Source organism: Nyctereutes procyonoides, unplaced genomic scaffold (assembly GCF_905146905.1).
Source record: "Nyctereutes procyonoides isolate TBG_1078 unplaced genomic scaffold, NYPRO_anot_genome, whole genome shotgun sequence".
In the NCBI taxonomy this organism is placed as follows: Eukaryota; Metazoa; Chordata; class Mammalia; order Carnivora; family Canidae; genus Nyctereutes; species Nyctereutes procyonoides.
Genome location: NW_026575146.1, coordinates 48,760,206 through 48,780,419, shown reverse-complemented (window position 1 = coordinate 48,780,419; position 20,214 = coordinate 48,760,206). Strand labels below are relative to the sequence as shown.

At 38.9% G+C, this 20,214-nt stretch overlaps 1 protein-coding gene across 2 annotated transcripts in view; it reads left to right on the top strand.

Moving 5' to 3' along the window:
- The window catches only part of PCSK5 (proprotein convertase subtilisin/kexin type 5), a 440,983-nt gene that overhangs the window by 261,513 nt on the left and 159,256 nt on the right, over nt 1–20,214 (top strand). For both annotated transcript variants that reach the window (XM_055310345.1, XM_055310347.1), the window contains exons 13-16: nt 14–150; nt 13,956–14,099; nt 18,552–18,654; nt 19,966–20,159. In XM_055310345.1, the coding sequence (XP_055166320.1) occupies nt 14–150; nt 13,956–14,099; nt 18,552–18,654; nt 19,966–20,159 (578 nt within the window). The remainder of the gene's footprint in view (nt 1–13; nt 151–13,955; nt 14,100–18,551; nt 18,655–19,965; nt 20,160–20,214) is intronic.

Sequence of the window (20,214 nt, the reverse complement as noted above, 5' to 3'; positions counted from 1 at the left end):
GATTCTCTCTCAGGCTTTTTGATCATTCTATGGAAGGATTTAAAAATTGGGAGTTCATGACCATTCATTGCTGGGGAGAACGAGCCACCGGTGACTGGATCCTTGAAGTGTACGATACACCCTCCCAGCTGAGGAACTTCAAGACTCCAGGTAAGAACTCCCTTTTCTATTGTTTGGTTTACTCTGCAGAAACCAATGATGGAATATATTTTGGCCTGGAAGTGTTTTTGCATTTATATATCAACATCATTCTTTTTCTAAAGATTTTATTTATCCATGAGAGGTACAGAGAGAGAGGCAGAGACATAAGCAGAGGGAGAAGCAGGCTTCCCACTGGAAGCCCAATGTGGGACTCGATCCCAGGATCACAACCTGAACCAAAGGCAGACGCTCAACCACTGAGCCACCCAGGTGCCCCAACATCACCCTTTTTCATGTGATCCCGTGCTTTGAGTTATCTGCAGATATTCCAGTTCTCAGCATCACCATTTGAGAGGTAATAATTGAAGGATTAAATAATAAATGTTTAGGTGTAAGCACAGGATAAAACGTGGCAGCTGTTAATTGATGTTTCAGAGTATATGATCCACATCTCTAACCAGCTTCTCTGATAAGCAAACCAGCCTTGTCTACCTGCAGTGGGTTAAATTGCTTGGTCATGAGAAGAGGCAGTTCCCTTAATTATCTGTTTCTCTGAGTTTATTCTAAAAATTAATTTTCAGTACTCACAAGACATTGAGCTTGGCCTGTGCCAGTTTAACTGGTTACCAATAAAGAAAATGAATGGTGGTAATCTGCCCCATGTGAGCCGAAGAGAAGGAAAAAGATGTTTTCTAGAAAAGTAAAACATGGAAATTACCACATTAGCAAAAGCATATGGTCTCTCTCTTTCTTCATGCTAATACATAAAGCTTGTTTGTAACACAAAGTAAGAGAAAGTACAAATGTAGCGTGCGGCAGGAGACTGAACAGGTTTTCACAGCAACCTGTGTTGTTTGCGATGGAGCCTACGTAGTACTTGGCTCAATGGCAGGTGATCTGTTTGACAACCACCCCAGCTCCCATTCAGCTGTGGATACATCTTCAACCATCTAATAAATTCATGCTTCTCAGTGCTCTCTCTGTGGCAGCCCATCTGCAGAAGATCCAAGCCTGAGAACATTTTCAGATTGACATCCAATTCAAGCCCTCTCCTGATCACAGAATTAATTAAGTCAGACATTCTGTGATCCACTGTATATTATTCAGATACTGTGGACTGTGCAGGGCAAAGGAGGAACACAGGAATGGATCATGCATTTGCCATATTTTTGACCCCCCAGTCAGGGAAAGTTACTCATTCTGAGAGATCGTCTTTGGCCCACATCTGGCCATCTCTTCTCCCTAATTCTGTGAGGTGGTTCATCTGTGTTGCCACAGCCGACCCACACTCAGGGAGGTTAAAACCAGCATGGCAGCAAGGTCGCAGTGAATCGGGATAAAGGATTTCTTAAAAAGTAGCCAGGTCCAGCTCATCTCCAGCATGCCTCAGGAATATAACAGTTGCCTAAATGTGATCCAGAAATCGAATGTTTGTCCACAAGGCAGGGTGGATAGAAAACATTAGAATAAACTAGACCGTGGTCTCTAGACACTTGAATTGGTTCATCATCCACTTAGTCCCCAGGAACATCCCCTCCCGTCTCTTCCTCTTTCCAGACCAGGCTCATTGCTCGTGTGATAGGGATATACTGGGTTGTGACCCTCAGGGGCACTCATGGTGACATGGGTGTGCTGCCCAACCCCAGTTGATCCATCAGCAAGTGGCACTTCAGGGGTCTTACATCTCAAGAGATCCCAGGGAAATAATCACTGTCCAAATGTGGCAGTTGTATACCAGGGGGTGGGGGTTGGCCTGGGGGTGCAGCCTAAGGTACAGACATAGAGGCACACTGTTGAGAATATAAGACAGTTACAGAACTGACTGAAAGTGACTTTTCTTTATTATCACCATGCACCAGCAATTCTAAAGAATGTCAATGGTAAAGTGCTCCTTCCCACAAGAGCAAACTACCCCTAGGGGCGAACTCACGGTAGACCTGGTATTTATTTGCAAGGGTCAGGGGCCACAAATATCAGTCTCTCTGCCCTCTAGGAGTTCGGAGTCTCTCCAGAGTTTATGATGATCATCTGTGTGAGAGACTCTCAGCAGGAGCCCAGATAATCTAAGGAGAAGCCAATGCTGTGCAAGAGGCAACTAGATTATCTGTGTAATGTGTATATGTTCCTGTGTAATCCCAGTCACCTCTAGCCATTTTACAGATGTCCTTTTATGCCATAAGAGAGATATCCTAATGCTATTAGGGGTCTGGGGTCAGTAGGCTTTAATAGATTCACACAGTGTTTGAATATCCTTCCTTCAGCCAATCTTCCAGTTTAGGGTTAGTCACAACGTTGAAAAGGAACTTCTACTTCTGTGTGTGTGTATGTTTCTGTCACTGTTCCTGTGGTGTACATTCCTATGTAAGGTTTTTCTCTCTAATTGGGGATTTCTTTAATAAGCTACTAGAAATTCAATTGGAGATGTAGAATTTTCGAGCCTGATGAAATGGTAGACTCATTCCCAAGTGTAGAGGTTCCTGATATCAGACTGAGCTGATACTTCTTTATTGTTTCTTCCCATTTGTTTATTGCTAAAATACATACTAAGGATTTTTTTTAAATTGAAGTACAGTTGACACAAAATGCTACATGAGTTTCAGGTGTACAGCATGGTGATTTGACAATTCTTTGTGTTATGCTGTGTTCATACAAGTGTGACTACCATCTGCACCATACCGTTGACTCTATTCCCTGTGCTGTGCTTTTCATCCCTGTGATTTGTTCATTCCGTAACCCTAAGGCTGAATCTCCCACTCCCCTCCACTGATGTTTCTCATCCTTCCATCCCTTTCCTCTCTGGCAATGACCAGTTCATTCTCTGTATTTATGAGTGAAATTGTATGGTATTTGCTATTCTCTGTTTCACTTATCTCACCCAGCATCATCCCTTCTAGGCTCGGCCGTGTTGTCACAAATGGCAAGATCTCATTCCTTTTTATGGCTGAGTAATACTCCAGTGTGTGTGTATCTATATATATAGATATAAATATAGATATATCATATTTTCTTTATCCATTCATCTATTGTTGCTTCTACATCTTGGCTATTGTAAATGCCACAGTACACATAGGGGTGCATATACTTTTTAAAAATATTATTATTTTTATTTATTTATTTATTATTTATTTATTTATTATTTATTATTGAAAGCACTAGTGTGGGGGAGAGTCAGAGGGAGAGAGAGCAGTTCAAGCAGACTTCCCATTGAACACGGAGCCCAACATGAGGCTCAATGCCAGGGCCCTGAGGCCATGACCTGAGCCATAATTAAGAGTCCAATGCTCAACCGACTACACCACCCTGGTGCCCCTACATCTATCTTTTTGAATCAGTGCTTTTGATTTTTTGGGTAAGTATCCAGTTAGTGAAATTACTGGATCATAGGATATTTCTACTTTTAATTATCTAAGGAGCCTCCAACCTGTTTTCCAGAGTGGCTGAACTAGTTTGCATTCCTACCAACAATATATGAGAGTTCCTTTTTCTCCACATCCTCAATAACACTTGTTATATCTGTCTTTTTTATTTTAGCCAATCTGATTGGTGTGACGTGATATCCCACTGTAGTTTTGATTTGGATTTCCCTGATGATTAGTGATGTTAAGCATCTTTTTGTATATCTATTGGACATATCTGTGTCTTTGGGGAACTGTCTATCCAGGTTCTCTGCCCATTTTTCATCGGATTATTTAGTTTTTTTATGTTGGGCTGTAAAAATTCTTTATACATTTTGGATATTAACCCCTTATCAGATATTTCCTTTGCAAATATTTTCTTTTCACTAGGTTGCTGTTTTGTTTTGTTAATGGTTTCCTTTACTGTACAAAAGCTTTTTATGTGGGTGTCGTCCCAATAGTGTATTTTTACTGTTGTTTCTTTTACCTGAAGAGACCTATCCATAAGTATGTTGCTAAGGGCAATGTTTAAGAAATTATTGGCTTTGTTTTCTTTTAGAATATTTATGGCTTCAGGTCTCACATTTAGGTCTTTCATCTATGTGGGGTTTATTTTTGTATATGGTGTAAGAAAGTGACACAGTTTCATATTTTTGCATGCAGCTGTTCAGTTTTCCCAGCGCAATTTATTGAAGAGGCTTTTTCCCATTATATATTCTTGACTTCTTTGTGGTAGATTGACTTTATAAGTTTGGGTTTATTTCTGGGCTCTCTGTTCACTTCCAGTGATCTCTGTGTCTCTTTGTGCCATATTCTTTTGACTGTTGTACTATTTTGATTACTATAGCTTTGTAGAAGATCTTGAAATCTGGGATTGTGATGCTTCAGCTTTGTTCTTCTTTCTCAAGAGTGTATTGGCTATTCAGGGTCTTTGGTAGCTTCACACAAATTTTAGTATTATCTGTATGGCCATTTTAAAATTATTCTAATCCATGAGCATAGACCATTTTGCCATTTGTTTGATCATCTTCAGTTTCTTTCATCGATGTCTTAGGTTTTTAGACTACGAATCTTTCACCTTCTATGTTAAGTTTATTCCTAGGTGTTTTATTCTTTGTGGTACAATTATAAATGGGATGGTTTTCTTAATTTCTCTTTCTGCTACTTCATTATTAGTGTATAGAAAGGCAACATATTTATGAATATTAATTTTGTATCCTGCAACATTATGGAATTCATTTATTCTAGGGTTTTTGATGGAGTCTTTAGGATTTTGTATCTATAATATGATGCCATCTGCAAATAGTGACAGTTTTACTTCTTCCTTACCAATTTGGATGTCTTTTATTTCTTTTCCTTATCTGTTTGCTACAGCTAAAACATCCACTACCATGTTGACTAGAATTGACAAAAGTGGGGATTTTTGTCTTGTTTCTGATCTTAGAGGAAAAGTCTCAGGTTTTCACCGTTGAGTATGACATTAGCTATGGATTTGTCCTGTGGCCTTTATTATGTTGAGGTATGACCTTCTAACCCCATTTTGTTGAGAGTTTTTATTATGAATAAGTGTCGAATTTTGTCAAATGCTTGTTCTGCATCTACAGAGACCGTCATAGGATTCTTATCCTTTACTTTATTAATGTGGTATAGCACGTTGATTGATTTGTAGATACTAAACCACCATTGTATCCTCAGAATAAATCCCACTATGAATGTCCTTTTAATGTGTTAATGAATTTGGTTTGCTAATATTTTGTTGAGGATTTTTGAATCTGTGTTCATCAGGGATTTTGGCCTGTAGTTTTCTGTTTTTGTAGTGTTTTTGCCTGGTTTTGGTATCAGGGTAATACTAGTCTAATAGAATCCTTCCTTCCTCTTCTATTTCTTGTTTAAATGTTTGGTGGAATTCACCTGTGAAACATCTAGTCCTGGACTTTGTTGTTTAGGAGACTTTTTTTTTTTTTTGGCTGATTCAATTTCGTTACTAGTAATTGATATGTTCAGATTTTCTATTTCTTCCTGACTCCATTTTGAAAGATTGTATGCTTGTAGGAATTTATCCATTTCTTCTAGGTTTTTCAATTTGTTGGCATATACTCTTTCATAGTAGTCTCCTATAACCCTTTGTATTTCTGTGATGCCAGTTCTTACTTACCTTTCATTTCTGATTTTATTTGGGTCCTCCCTTAATTTTTCTGGATGAGTCTGGATAAAGGTTTATCAATTTTGTTTATCTTTTCAAAGAACCATCTCTTGGTTTCACTGAATTTTTTATTGTTTATTCAGTCTCTGTTTAATTTATTTATACTGTGATCTTTATTATCTCCTTCCTTCTACTAACTTTGGGCTTTGTTCTTCTTTTTGGTGTAAGGTTAGATTGTGTACTTAAAATTTTTCATGTTTGTTGAGGTAGGCTGTTGAGGTTGACTTATGGTGCCATAAAATTCCCTCTGAAAATTGCTTTCTTTGTTTCCCAAAGATTTGGGATCACTATGTTTTCATTTACATTTATCTCAGGTATTTTTTATTAGGCCATTGGTTGATTAGTAGCATGTCATTAGCATCCATGTGTTTGTGGGGTTTTCTCCTACTTTTATTCTTGTAATTGATTTCTAGTTTCATACTGTTGTGGTCACAAAAGATGCTTGTTTTGAGACATATTTTATGGCTTAACATGTGCTCCATCCTGGGAGAATGTTCCATGTACACTTGAAAAGAATGTATATTCTGTTGGTTTTGACAGTCTACTCTGTATAACTGTTAGGTCTATCTGATCTGATGTGTTGTTCAAGACAACTTTTTCCTTATTGATTTTCTGTTTGGATGATCTATCCATTAGTGTAAGTCTGGTGTTGAAGTCCTCTATATCATTGTATTACTGTCAATTTATTCCTTTATGTCTTTTTGCTTTGTGAATTTTGTTGCTCCAATGTTGTACATAGATATTTACAATTATTATATCCTCGTCTTCCTTTGTCTCTTACTATAGTCTTTGTGATTAAAGTATTTTTTGTCTAATAGACTATTTTTGTTTTATTTTTTCCTGCTTTCATTTGCATGGAATATCTTTGCATACCTTCATTTTCAATATATATGTGCCTTTAAGTCTGAAGTGAGTCTCTTGTGGGCAGCATATAGATGTGTCTTGGTTTTTTATTCATTCCACTACCCTCTGTATTTTGATTTTAAGTATTTAGACCATTTACATCTAAAGTAATTTATCAATAGGCATGTACTCATTGCCATTTTACTAATTGTTTTCTGGTTGTTTTTGTAGTTCTTGTTTTATTCTTTTTTCTTGTGATTGATGACTATTGTGTTATGCTTGACTTTCTATTTTTTGTGTATCTATTGAAGGCTTTTAGTTGGTGTTTACCATGGAGTTTATGTATAACATCTGAAGTATATAGCAATCTATATTAAATTGACAATAACTTAAGTTTGAACACATTCTAAAAGAACTCCATTTATATGACCCACCTCCACATTTTTGCATATATTTTCATATTTTACATCTCTTTTTTTATGATTCCCCTTAACTATTTTTTTTACACATAATTGACTTTACTATTTTTGTCTTTTAATCTCTATACTGGCTCCATAAGTGATTGTGCTACTACCTTTACTGTATGTTTGTTTCTACTCATGAAATTTTTCCCTTCCATAATTTTCTTCTAATTGTGGCCTTTTTTTTTTTTTTCAAGTAAGAAGTCCTTTTTAACATTTCTTGTAAGACTACTTTAATGGTGATGAACTCCTTTAACTTTTGTTTGGGAAACTCTTTATTTCACCTTCAATTCTGAATGATAGTCTTCCAGATAAAGTATTTTTGGTTGTAGGTTTTGGCTCCCCCCCCCCCTTTTAGCACTTCAGATATATCATGCCACTTTCTTCTGGTCTGCAAAGTTTCTGCTGAAAAATAAGCAGAAAGCCTAATGGGGTTTACCTTGTGCGTAACTAATTGTTTCTCTCTTGCTCTTTTTTTTTTTTTTTTAGAAATTTTTTTAAAGATTTTATTTATTTATTCACAAGAGACAGAGAGAGAGAGAGAGAGAGAGACAGGCAGAGGGAGAAGCATGTTCCATGCAGGGAGCCCCACGTGGGACTCCATCCTAGGTCTCCAGGATCATGCCCTGGGCTGAAGGCAGCGCTAAACTGCTGAGCCACCCGGGCTGCCCTCTCTTGCTCTTTTAATATTCTCTCTTTATCTTTAATCTTTGCCATTTTAATTGCTATCTGTCTTGGTGTGAATTTCATTGGATTTGTCTTATTTTGAACTCTGCTTCTTAAAACTGGATATCTGTTTCCTTCCCGAGGATAGGGAAATTTTCAGCTATTATTTCTTCAGATGAGTTTGCTGCCACTTTTCCCTCTGGGAACCCCATAACATGAATGGTTGTTCACTTTATGTTGTCCTAGAGGTCCCTTAGCCTATCCTCATTCTTAATTTTTTGTTTTCTTTCCCTGTTCAGCTCAGATGCTTTCCATTACCCTGTCTTTCAGATAACTGATCTATTCTTTTATGTCCTCTAATCTGTTGATTCCCTATAGTATATTTTTAATTTCAGTTAATATGTGTTCTTTAACTCTGATTGTTTTTTCTATATATTTTCTATTTCTTTGTTGAATTCTGAGCTCTTCCACTCTTGTCATTAGTCCACAAAGCATCTTTATGACCATTATTTTCAACTGTTTATCAAGTATATTGCTCATTTACATTTAATTTAGTTCTTTGAGGTATGTCTGTTCTTTCATTCTTTTCATTTGTCTACTCATTTTGCTTGGCTTTCTGTGTTTGTTTCTAAGAATTAGAACAGCTACTTAAACTAGAAGAAATAATCTTGTATGATCATCCCCTGTGTTGACTGTATGTGTCTAGTGACTTTAGGTGACTGCCTAGGGGTCCCAGGTCACTCCATGCTGGGGCCACCCTGGTGGGATGGCATAGGCTGGGTCAGGGTGGTCCTGAGGGAATCTGTGCAAAGGGCACTGTAGTCTGACAGATGAAGCTAAAGTGGGTGCAAGCCAGGGGATCACAGAACTCTCTGTGCAGAGGGTATCTTGGCAAGATAGCTAATGCTGAAATGGACAAGGGGGACTGAGGAAATCCCAGTTCTCTCCACACAGATGGTGCCTCAACAGAGCAGCTGAAACCAAAGTACATATAAGCCAGGGGGTTTTGGGGCTCTTTGTGCTTTTGTGCTGCAGGCACCTTGGGAGGACAGTTGAAGCTGAAGTCGATGCAAGCTCCATCTAGAGCCAAAGAAGGCTCAGGCCAGAAGATCCTGGGGCACCTTGCACTGGGGGATCCTGGCAAGTTGTGAACCAACTTGTGGGTTTAGAGTATTCTTGGATGCTTTGCAAAGGCGTCACCTTGCTGAGATGGCTAGAGCTATAGTGAGCACTGACCTGGGTGTCCCAGTGTGCACCATGCTGGGACTGCCTTGGTAGCTGATGTGGGCTAGGGGATCAGGACTCATGGAGGTAGTAACTGTCTAGGACACCCAGACCATATTCCTGTCTACACTATCGAGGTTGAAGAGGAATGTAAACCATGCCACTCACCAGCCCCTCTGAGGCAGAGAGAATTCCAGTAGCTCCCCACCATTTGGCTGAATTCCAGTCAGATCCTTTATATTCTAGTTCCTATTTTCCAGTAGCTCCCCACCATTTGGCTGAATTCCAGTCAGATCCTTTATATTCTAGTTCCTATTTTAAGTGTGTGTGTGTGTGTGTGTGTGTGTGTGTGTGTGTGTGTGTTTGTGTTTCTGTACCCCAGGGCTTTGGAGGTCAGTGTGGACTAAGGGCCCAGAACTCACTGAGGCAACAGGATAGCCTTGACTTCAGACCCTGCTCCCCTCTGTGCTTTCAAGGTGGAAGAGGATTGTAAACTGTGGCACTCATAGCCCCTCCATCCTGGAGCTATCTCCAACAGCTGCTCCCACCATTCAGTAGAGTTCTAGGGCTGGATATTTTGTGTTCTGGTTATCTTTTTAAACTGCTGCAGTTCACAGTGTTGAAAGAGGAGAAATTCCCTTCATTACTGTGTCTCAATCTTTCTTGCCATTCTCTATATGGTCTATCTTTTCTTGTTCTTGACATGTTGACTCAGGCTCAGTTTTACTTCTGGAGGAATTGTTCTATACGTAGATATATATTTGCTCTGTCTATGGAGGAGGTAAGTTTAGGGTCTTCTGCATCACCATCTTGAACCAGAGATCCACAGTAAAGATTTTTTGAAGGATTTTTTCAATTGTTAGCTTTGTTTTGTTACCCATTAGACCTATCTTGGGTTTTCGTTCTTGGGCAGATTGCATTCATGTACCAACATAGATTTTTGTCATTCTGTTTTCACAGAACAATTTCTTAACAGAAAGTTGCATCATTGACTGCTAAATCTCCTAAGTAATTTAGCAAATGGAAAACATGATAAGGGAAACATGGCCCAAATATGGCAGTACTTGATGTGAATTGTGGCAGATTCTGAGGAAATAAGATTACATAATAAGTGAAACATAAAGAGATGAATTGCCTGACAAGTATGCTGCCAGTGGGCTTATGAGACATTTCAGAAATGACACAAATAGCAATAATCAACTATGAGTCAGCATTCTTCCAAGTCCTACACAAGGATAAACTTTAGATCCAAACTGATCTTAAGTTAAAGAGCCAGATTTTAGGGTGACTGATGGATGGGATTTCCTTTATTGCCCTTGTATTATATGCTCCATCTGTATACCTGAAAGTTGCCAACATACAAGTGAGATCACATAGTATTTGTCTTTGATATTTCAGTTCACAGAAGGCCCTCAAGATGCATCCATGTTTTCACAAATGGCAATATTCCCTTCCTTTTTATGGCTGAATATTATTCTACTGCATTATTACCACTGGTAAAAATACCACATTTTTATTCTTTATCCATCAAGGACACATAGGTTGTTTCCATATCTTTGACTATTGTAAGTAACGCTGCATTGAACATGGGAGTACATAGATTTTTCTAAGTTAATACTTTTGTTTTCTTCCTATAATTACCCAGAAGTAGAATGGCTGACTCATATAATAGTTCTGTTGCTTTGGAAAACCTCCATACTGTTTTCCATCAGAGCTCCACTGATTTATATTCTCACCAAGAGTGTTCCCTTTGCTCCACTTCTTCACCAGCACTTGTTATTTCTTGTCTTTTTTTGTAATAGCCATTCTAATAGGTGTAAGGTGATATTGTGGTTTTGATTTGCATTGCCCTAATTGATGGATGTTGAACACCTTTTCACATGCCTATTGATTATGTATATGTCTTCTTTGGAAAAATGTCTAGTCATATTCCCTACCCATGTTTTAATCAGATTATTTTTCTGATATTCAGTTGTAGGAGTTCTTTATATGTTTTGGAGATTAAACTCTGATGAGGTATGTGATTTGCAGATATTCTTTCCTATTCAGTAGGTTGTTGGTTGCCTTTTCATCTTTTTGATGGTTTCCTTTGCTGTGCAGTCTTTTACAGTTTTATATAGTCTGACTTCTTTATTCTCCTTTCTTTGTCTTTTTAATTGGTCTGATCCAAAAAAATTATCACCAAGACTGATGGCAAGGAGCTTACCACCTATGTTTTTTTCCAGGAGTTTTATGGTTTCAGGTCTTATGTTCAAATCTTTAATTCATGTTGAGTTAGGTGGATTTCTTTTTTAAGATTCTTTTTTAATTTATTTGAGAGAGAGTGAGTGAGCATGAGCTGGAGGGAGGGGCAGAGGGAGAAGGACAAGCAGATTCCATACTGAACAGAGAGCCTGAGGCAGGGGCTCAATCTCAGACGCCTGGGATCATGACCTGAGCCACGGATCAAGTCCTGCAATGGGCTCTCCACAGGGAGGCTGCTTCTCTCTCTGCCTATGTCTCTGCCTCTGTGTCTCTCTCATGAATAAATAAATAAAATCTTAAAAAAATATTTGGTAGAATTGACCAGAGAAGATATAGTTCTGGTCATTTCCTTGTTGGGAGGTTTTTTATTACTGATCCAATCTCTACCGGTAATTTGTTCAGATTTTCTATTTCTTAATGATTCAGTCTTAGTGAGTTGTATAGGTCTAACAATTTATCCATTTCTTCTAGGTTGTTTATTTTAGTTATAACCTCACGTCTTTTTTTTTTTTTTTTTTTGAGACTGAGAGAGAGAGAATGAGCTGCTTGGAGTGGGAGGGGGGCAGAGGGTGAGAGAGAATCAACCAAGCTCCACGCCCAGCATGGGGCTTGATCTCACCACCCTGAGATCATGACCTGAGCTGAAATCAAGAGTCAAACTTTTAACTGTGCCACCCCGGTGCCCCTCTCGCTTTCATTTCTAATTTTGATTCTCTCTCTTCTTCTGGGTGAATTTAAATATAGATCTGTCAATTTTGTTTACAGTCCTATGTTCCTAGTAAACATAAGTTCTGCTGACCACTAGTGCCAGCAACCTAGGGTGTCCCCTGGGATGCAGCCATAAAAATGTGGGTGCTGGATAAAGGGTATAGTTTCCTTCTGGGAGATACTAGTGAGTTGAAGCAAGTCTGAGGGAGAGAGCAAAGATGGTACTCAACAGCCTCTGCCTTGGGAGAGTATTTCAGTAGGCCCCTAGCTGTATGTTAAGGTAAGGAAAAAAGCCTCTTTCACAGAAAATCAGTGCTTTTCAATTGGCTGCCCCACACTGAGCCTTGGAGTGGGTGGGTCCACCCATGGAAGCTCTTTAAAAACTAGTCAGTTCACTATAGCTTTGTGGGTCTCAAAGTCTATTAGTTTTCAAAGCGAGATGGTTTGGGGAGCTCATCTCAGGCACAAGTATTCAAAGTTGGGGCACCCAATATGGAGTTCAAATCTTTTGCTTTTTTGAGAGAAACTTGGGATTTTGAATCCTGATTCAGGGTCACAGGACCAGGGATGGGGTTTATTCCAAGATTGTGTCTCAGCCTCTCTTACCTGCTTTCGCCGGGGGTGGGGGGGGATGCCTACCATGTAGGAGCCACTCAACTACTATTGGTTTTCTTTTGGGTTTTTTTTTTTTAAGATTTTATTTTTATTTATTCATGAGAGACATAGAGAGAAAAGCAGAGACGTAGACAGAGGGAGAAGCAGGTTCCTTGCAGGGAGCCCGATGTGGGCCTTGATCCCAGAACCCTGGGATCACGCCCTGAGCCAAAGGCAGACGCTCAACCACAGAGCCACCCAAGTGCCCTGGTTTTGCTTTTTCAGAGGAAATTGTTCCCTGTGTAGCTGTAGATTCAGTGAGTCCCTAGGAAGAGGTGGGTTCAGAATCTTCCTACATTGTCCTCAACCCCCCAGATGGGTTTTAATAGCAGTCTGTCTTAGTGCCTTTATGAGTATTATCAGCATCTATGCCTGTTCCCTCATCTATATATTGAGAATTCAAGTACGTACCTCCCAACTGTTGAAATGGCTTAGCTGACACCTCAAGTTCACCATTCTCAGGACTGTGGCAGAACCCTTGCCCTAACCGTGTCTGGACTCTCTGTATTTGGCTAAGTGGAAGAGGGACTTTCAGGGAGGCCTGCTTCCTATCAGCATACTTCCGCCTTTATAATGGTTTTATCTTAATCACTTCTGTGTATGGTTGATTCTTTATGTAAATCTTATTAAGCTTAATCACCTGTAAGTAGTTTTTCTTTCTTTAGCTTTACAAAACTAAATAAGGACTAAAGCAAAATGTTCTTTGAGAGCCTTCTCTGCAAAGGAGTTAGAACACTTGCCTCATGTCTCAAGGCACCATTGACCAGAAAATGCTTTACTGTAGCATTCTGCAGGGGTGGAAATACTGTATATTTGTGGCCACTAGCCACATATGGCTATTGAGCACTTAAAATGTGGTTAGTATGACTGAGGACCTCAATTTTTAAATTTTAGTTAATTTAAATACCCAAAGGTATCTAGGGGCTATCACTGGACAGCTCAGGTCTATAGCATAAATAGTGATGTATCCTTAAAATTAAATGACCAGTTCAGTCAGTTGGAACAAAATGGTTGTCTTCTTAAACAAGTCAGATTACATCAATTTTTTTTAATTCAAATAAGGTATTTATATCCAGAAAAACAACAGCCTCTGCAAAATTAAATATCCATACCTTGAAATTTCAGTCTTTGGTCCAACTGAGAGGTGTTCATGTCTCAGTCTCCCTATAAATGCTGGTTAAATTAAGGCTTATCTTATAGTTGGTGCTCAGTAAACATGTGATATGTGAATTGTTAATTCTGCAACTGGTAGAAAATGTGTGTTTCTAGCTATGTGCCTCATGCAATGCTTCATATGAATATGCTTGCCCCAATTCTTCTACTGTTGTTTTTTCTTAGATGAGAAGGAGTTAAAGAAATTGTAAAGTTAAAGAATGACTGTGTGGTCATGCTATGATTTCATTATTGTTTCTCAAGGGAAATTGAAAGAATGGTCTTTGGTCCTCTATGGCACCTCCGTGCAGCCATACTCACCAACCAACGAGTTTCCTAAAGTAGAACGTGTCCGCTATAGCCGAGTCGAAGACCCCACGGATGACTATGGCACAGAGGATTATGCAGGTGAGTTGGCTTCCACCAGGGACATGAGCTAAGGAAAGAACTCTTGTGCATCACCTCACCATGCAGAGATCAACTTCTACCCATATTCTAATAGATTTTCTTCCATCTTCTTTTCTATCCCCCCAAATATTTGCATGTGTATATTCAGAAAACTGTGTTTTTTCTTCAAATCTAAAAGCATACTATATAGAGTTTTCATATCATTTTTCTTTCTCTTGTGGTTAAGAGCATATTTCCCTGTTGTCACATATCCTCACAACAGATATTTAAAGGACAGCATAATAGTCCATCCTATGATTGTACTATATTTAATACATAATCTGGGATTTGTAGTTGCTTAGAGTTTTTACACTATTTTAAATAAGGTTTGGATGAACATCATTATTTTATCAGTCTTTATGTCTTTAATTATTTCTGTACAACGGAGTTCTGAGAACTACAGTATCAAAGGAAATAAACAGTTCGAGGGCTTGGACAATTTGGTCACATTCCTTTCCCAAAAAGATGTACCAGTCTATGCTGTGACCAGCTGTGCATTTATTATACTCATTCCTGCCAAAATTGGAAAGAAAAAAGTAAAAAAATAAAATTAATTTTTATAGCTTTATTAAAAAATTATTTTTCCTCTATAGTTCTAGGAATTAAACATAATCACATTTTACCTATTTTTCTATTCAAATTAACACCAATTCTCTTATCTATTTATAAGAACTCTGTATTTTATTGTCTCACATTTTTCTATATAGTAGTTCCCCTTTATCCACAGTTTCATCCCCCTAACCTAAGTTTTCCTAGTAGTATTACTACTACTACTCAGTAGCATCCCATTGTTAAGGGTAAGGAAGCCAGTGATCCTCCATCTGATAGATCATCAGGTCATTAGCAGCTTAATGCTACATTACCATACCCACATCATTTCCCTTACTTTGTCTCACCATATAGGCATTGTATCGTCTCACATTGTCACAAGAAGCACCATACAAGATATATAGACTACATTCACATCCTTTTATTGTAGTGTATTGATTTAATTGTTCTATATTGTTAGCTTCTTACTGTGCCTAGTTTAAAAATTAAACATAGTATCAAGCATCCATTGAGGTTCTTGGAACATATCCCCCACAGATAAGTTGGGGGAGGAACAATGTTTGCTGAAAACATTTTCTCAGTTATTGCTTGCTTCCAAAATGTAGCTTTTGTGTTGTTTTAATGGAAAAAGAAAATTGGAGGGTAGGGTTATAGTTTCAGATCTCACTTGCTCTCCTTAAAAAAAAAAAAAAAAAAAAAAAAGTTTTATTCTTTAAAATCAACTAAGTATCCATATCCATTTTTTTCTAATCTCTGATTTTTACATTTGTTAATCCATATGGAACTTACTTTGGTTTATGAGACATAGGATGAAATATGTCTTTATTTTTGAAAGAGACTAACATTATTGACTGGATTATCATCCCTTCTTTTACTAGCTTAGGATCTTCCCTTTTTTTTTTTTTTTTAATATTTTATTTGAGAGGGAGAAGCAGACTCCCCACTCAGCAGAAAGCCTGACACAGGGTCCAGTCCCAGGACCCAGGATCATGACCTGAGCCAAAGGCAGAGGCTTAACTGACTGAGCCACCCAGATACCCCAGGAGCTTTCCTTTATAACAATAGAATAAATTCTGTTGAACATCTTCTTGTTTTCATAACAATTCTTAAGTCCGCTTATAAAGATCACATTGGAATTTAACATGAATTTACACGCAACCTCATAGGAAGAATTATTTAGGTGAGAATTGTTTTTACAATATATACTCTTTCCATCCAAAACACAGATCATGTCCCCTAAAATTTTATTGAAATCTTTTAATTTTTTGTTGTATTCTTCTCAGTGTTATTCCTATTTATTTTGGGGTCTTGTTGCTATTATAATGGTAAAGATGCCATATTTTCCAACTAGTATATGCTGGTATCCAGGAAATCTATTGGTGGTTGCATCTTTATCTTCTAACTGGCCATTCTGCTCAACCTTCCAGTTATTATGTTTAATAGTTGATTTTCTGGAGCAGTTTAGGTATTATACCCATATCATCTGCAATGTTTTTTTTTCCTACTTCGAAGTATAGCTCTGGATTTCTGTCTCATTGCATTGACTCACTCAAAGGAACATTCAGTTCTCCTGGGATACGATATAATACTTAATGAACAAAGCTGCTCCCAAGAGAAAACTATTTGTAAATAGCAATTTAATGTGCCTTTAGATGAGAATTGTATTCTTTTTCTAGATACTAAAGTACTTCATTAATCACCCTAACAGAATATCTTAAACATGCACATGGTTGCTTTTATTCTAAACAGGTAGTATCCTAGAGGCCATCATAAGCTTGAATAATTTAAACCAGTTGAGCCAACCAGAGCTTGACTGTGTTAGATTTTGTCTTACTTGGTTTTGAGCTTGTAATATTACTATTCACCTTATAACTAGCAAACCATTTCATCTTCTCTGATAGGAGAAAGGGTATCCACAAACATAAACTGAGCATAATAATAACCTGTTGCTGTATGCCTTATGCTATGTTTCCAATCCACATTTTGATAATGTTAAAATTCTGAACAAATGGTTACATATCCCTGTGGTTTTTCTCATTACATCTCCGAAATGTCCACACGGACACTTGTGTGAGAACAAAGACAATTATTCCATTATTACCCTGCAACCTAAAATGCTCAACTGCATCTGGGACAGTTTAAGATTACAAAAGAAATAGCACAGCATGTGAACTTGCCATACGGAGCCCTTTGGCACGTATAAAGAATAAGTTGGGGGGGGTTAACTGCAGAAATCATCTGGTGAAAATTTAGGGCCACCCATGATTCCTTTTCTTCAGAGCTGTGATTTTCACCTTCATGAAGAAGTCAGCTTGGCTGAAGGGACAGATGGTATCAGCATAAGCAGATCCCTCTACTGTTTCATCAAATTCCAGGGGCCATAGGACCCACGGCTGGCTGGGCATCAACCCTTACATACAGAGACACCCTCTCCTGCTGTATCACAGCAGAGAGCTAAAAGGTCCCAAGTTACAGTCACTGTGGAATTTACTTTAGAGGTCTGCTTTAAGGCTTGGAGAACAAGGAGAGAAACAGTGCTGTCACATGACTTGTGATTCATTGGAAGTATATCTATCTCCAGTCTGCATTCATTTTGAAAGCTCATCACTAGTACCTCATTTACTTCCCCTGTGTAGGGGATGTGGACTAAGAAGAGGGACCCATGTTAATCCTTGTGCTCCTATCTATATGATTCTGGACAAGCCACTCTAACTCTTGGAAAGTGTGTTTTCACACTGCATAAATGAGGGTGTTTGAATACAATATTTTTGTCTAAGTCATTCCTCCCAGGTTCTACCATTTTATGTTCTGGCTCAGTAACTGTAGAACAGAGTCTTGTAATGACTAAAGGAGGTTAAGGTTTAACAGTAAATCCTTTTGATTCAAATAATTATGGATCAGACATTTCTGACCTGTCAACTTACTGTTTGTACATTCTGTGCAGTATGTTTATTGCTAGTTAAAATCATGTGAGTTTTCCACAGCAAAGAGCTCCAAGATTATAAGACCCAATGTCCTAAGATATGGAGAACGAGGGAAAAGAGAGTTCAAGCAAGCAAAAGCTCTAGCCCATGTAATTAGAAGGCTTTTCATCAATTATAAAAATCTCCATCTTTCTGGCATTTTTTCTTCCTGCCTGTGCATTCTCCCTAACTCCATACCAAAGAATATGTCATGAGAGATTAGCAACCATCATCCTATAGGTCTGGAATTCCTTAAGCTTGCTTGCATTTTTAAAAATTTATGTCTAGTTGTCTTTTGTGGAGTTGCCCACTGGTCTGTGGGCAGGACACAATTTTAAATCTATTATCTGTGCCTGAAGTACCTGCTTTGTAATCCAAGACCAGATACTGATAAGCTTGCGCCAGATGCCATAATGATGTTTCTTGCTGGCTATAGCATCTCAGAGGTATTCAGTGGTTTTAATGACCTTGGGCAAGCCAGACAATCTGGTCCAGGCTTTGAATAATAAACTTTTTCTCTTTTCTGTCAACAGCTTAACTTCTCATTTTTTATAAATCCAACATTTTTATCATTATGCATATTTAATTGCAGTCAGTTGCTTTTTGCTACAATGGCATTGTTCATTTGAATTCTGAGATATTTGTTATCTCCCACAAGGCAGCCATATGTGCTTTTTTTTGAAAACCGGGCCATGACTGGATTTACATTCTTGATACTTAGTAATTGAGGTTTTCCCCCAGAAGTCAAGAGTGCGTCTCCATGCTTACAGCCATGTTATAGAAACTTTTACTGCCTAAGGAAGAAAAAAAGTCTAATTTATACCAAATTCAAAGTAAAACTGACCTGCTTTAAAATTGTTTTTTCTAAGTGTTGTTTTAAATTTTTTATTTTTTTGAAAAGGTCCCTGTGACCCTGAGTGTAGTGAGGTTGGCTGTGACGGGCCAGGACCAGACCACTGCAATGACTGTTTGAACTACTACTACAAGCTGAAAAACAACACCAGGTAAGGAGGAGCCTGATCCGATCCCTGTAGCATGCCCTGGGTGTTCCCACGGGTGTGCTGGAGCCGTATCTGCTAATGTTCTCCCACCAGGACCAAAGCACAGAAAAGATGATGCTGCACTAGCCCACCACCTCCTGGTGTCATTCCAAATGCTGAAACCAATACTGAGTCATAGAACAGAAAATGTACCTATAGGCTATCAAGCTGCAGCTGTCTTATCTCACATTTGGAAGGGCAGTGGGGAGGAACCAGCTCCACATAGGACAGGTCTTCCCCTCTAGACTTTTCCATTCCATGGACGTCTGATGCTAGAGCTAGGTTTGCTTTTCATGAAACTCAGCATACAGCCCAGTGACTGCTTTCCCACATTCCCGTGTGGCAGAGGTGCCAGGCCTTGCTTATCCTCACTCTTCCATGCTGGGCAGTGAGGTGGACCTGCTGGGACACCGTTAACTCTAAGCCCCTGACTTGTGCCCCAAGTTGTGCAAATCTGTCCACAGGGAGGACCCTGGGACAGTGATGGCAAGTCAGAGACTATCTGCCCCAGGCCTCTCTCACAGCCCTACCCCCTCTTTGTCCCCCTTCAGGAAAAACTTACTATAGTAGCTGACCTGCAGAGAGTCCACACTTCAGTCATCCAGACAGACCCAGACATGTTCTAGTTCCTGTTTACATCCATGCTGGAATTTCAGTGCCTTAAAGGAAGGGCCCTTGGCTCCTGCAGGATCTCTCATCGCCTAGACCCGCAAAATGCCTGACATTTTCCTTGGTACTCAGTAAATATTTGTTGAATGAATAAACAAAGTGCTGTCCTTCAGTTATGGACAAACAATTTATTTAAGTTTATTGTAACCAACCAAGTTTATTTACATCAAGTTAGACAATAGCACACGGGATCCATATGACAACACACAAAAACAGAAGTGACCCCTCATTAGCAACCTTTTTGTATAAAATCAGAGTTCCCACATAGTTTCCCTTCAATCCCAGGCCACAACCTTCCTCTTAAGACTCAGTTTTTAAACATCATCCCCTTTAATGAAGAGCTGGACCCAAACCGGAATTGGTTCAGACTAAGACATGCCTGACTTAGTGGACTTGGTATGGTGGATGTGGCTGCCTTGCTACTTCAGTGCCCTACACAGGAAAAGGCTTCAACCAACAGAATTTGGCTCTTCAGATATGGTGTTACTTTCATGGTTTATAAAGGATTTTGAGATGTTAGACTGCTGTTGGTTGAGTGCCTCCAATAGTGCTGAAGACTCCATCTCTGGTGATGCTGCCTTTCTTTCTTATCATTCCGCAATGCAGAATCTGTGTCTCCAGCTGCCCCTCTGGCCACTACCATGCTGACAAGAAGCGATGCAGAAAGTGTGCCCTCAACTGTGAGTCCTGCTTTGGGAGCCATGCTGACCAATGCCTGTCCTGTAAATATGGATACTTCCTAAATGAAGAAATCAACAGTTGTGTTATCCACTGCCCTGATGGATCATACCCGGACACCAGTGAGTTGATTTCAAATATTTGGGTTTTAGAGAGGAAATGTAAGGTTTTCATTTA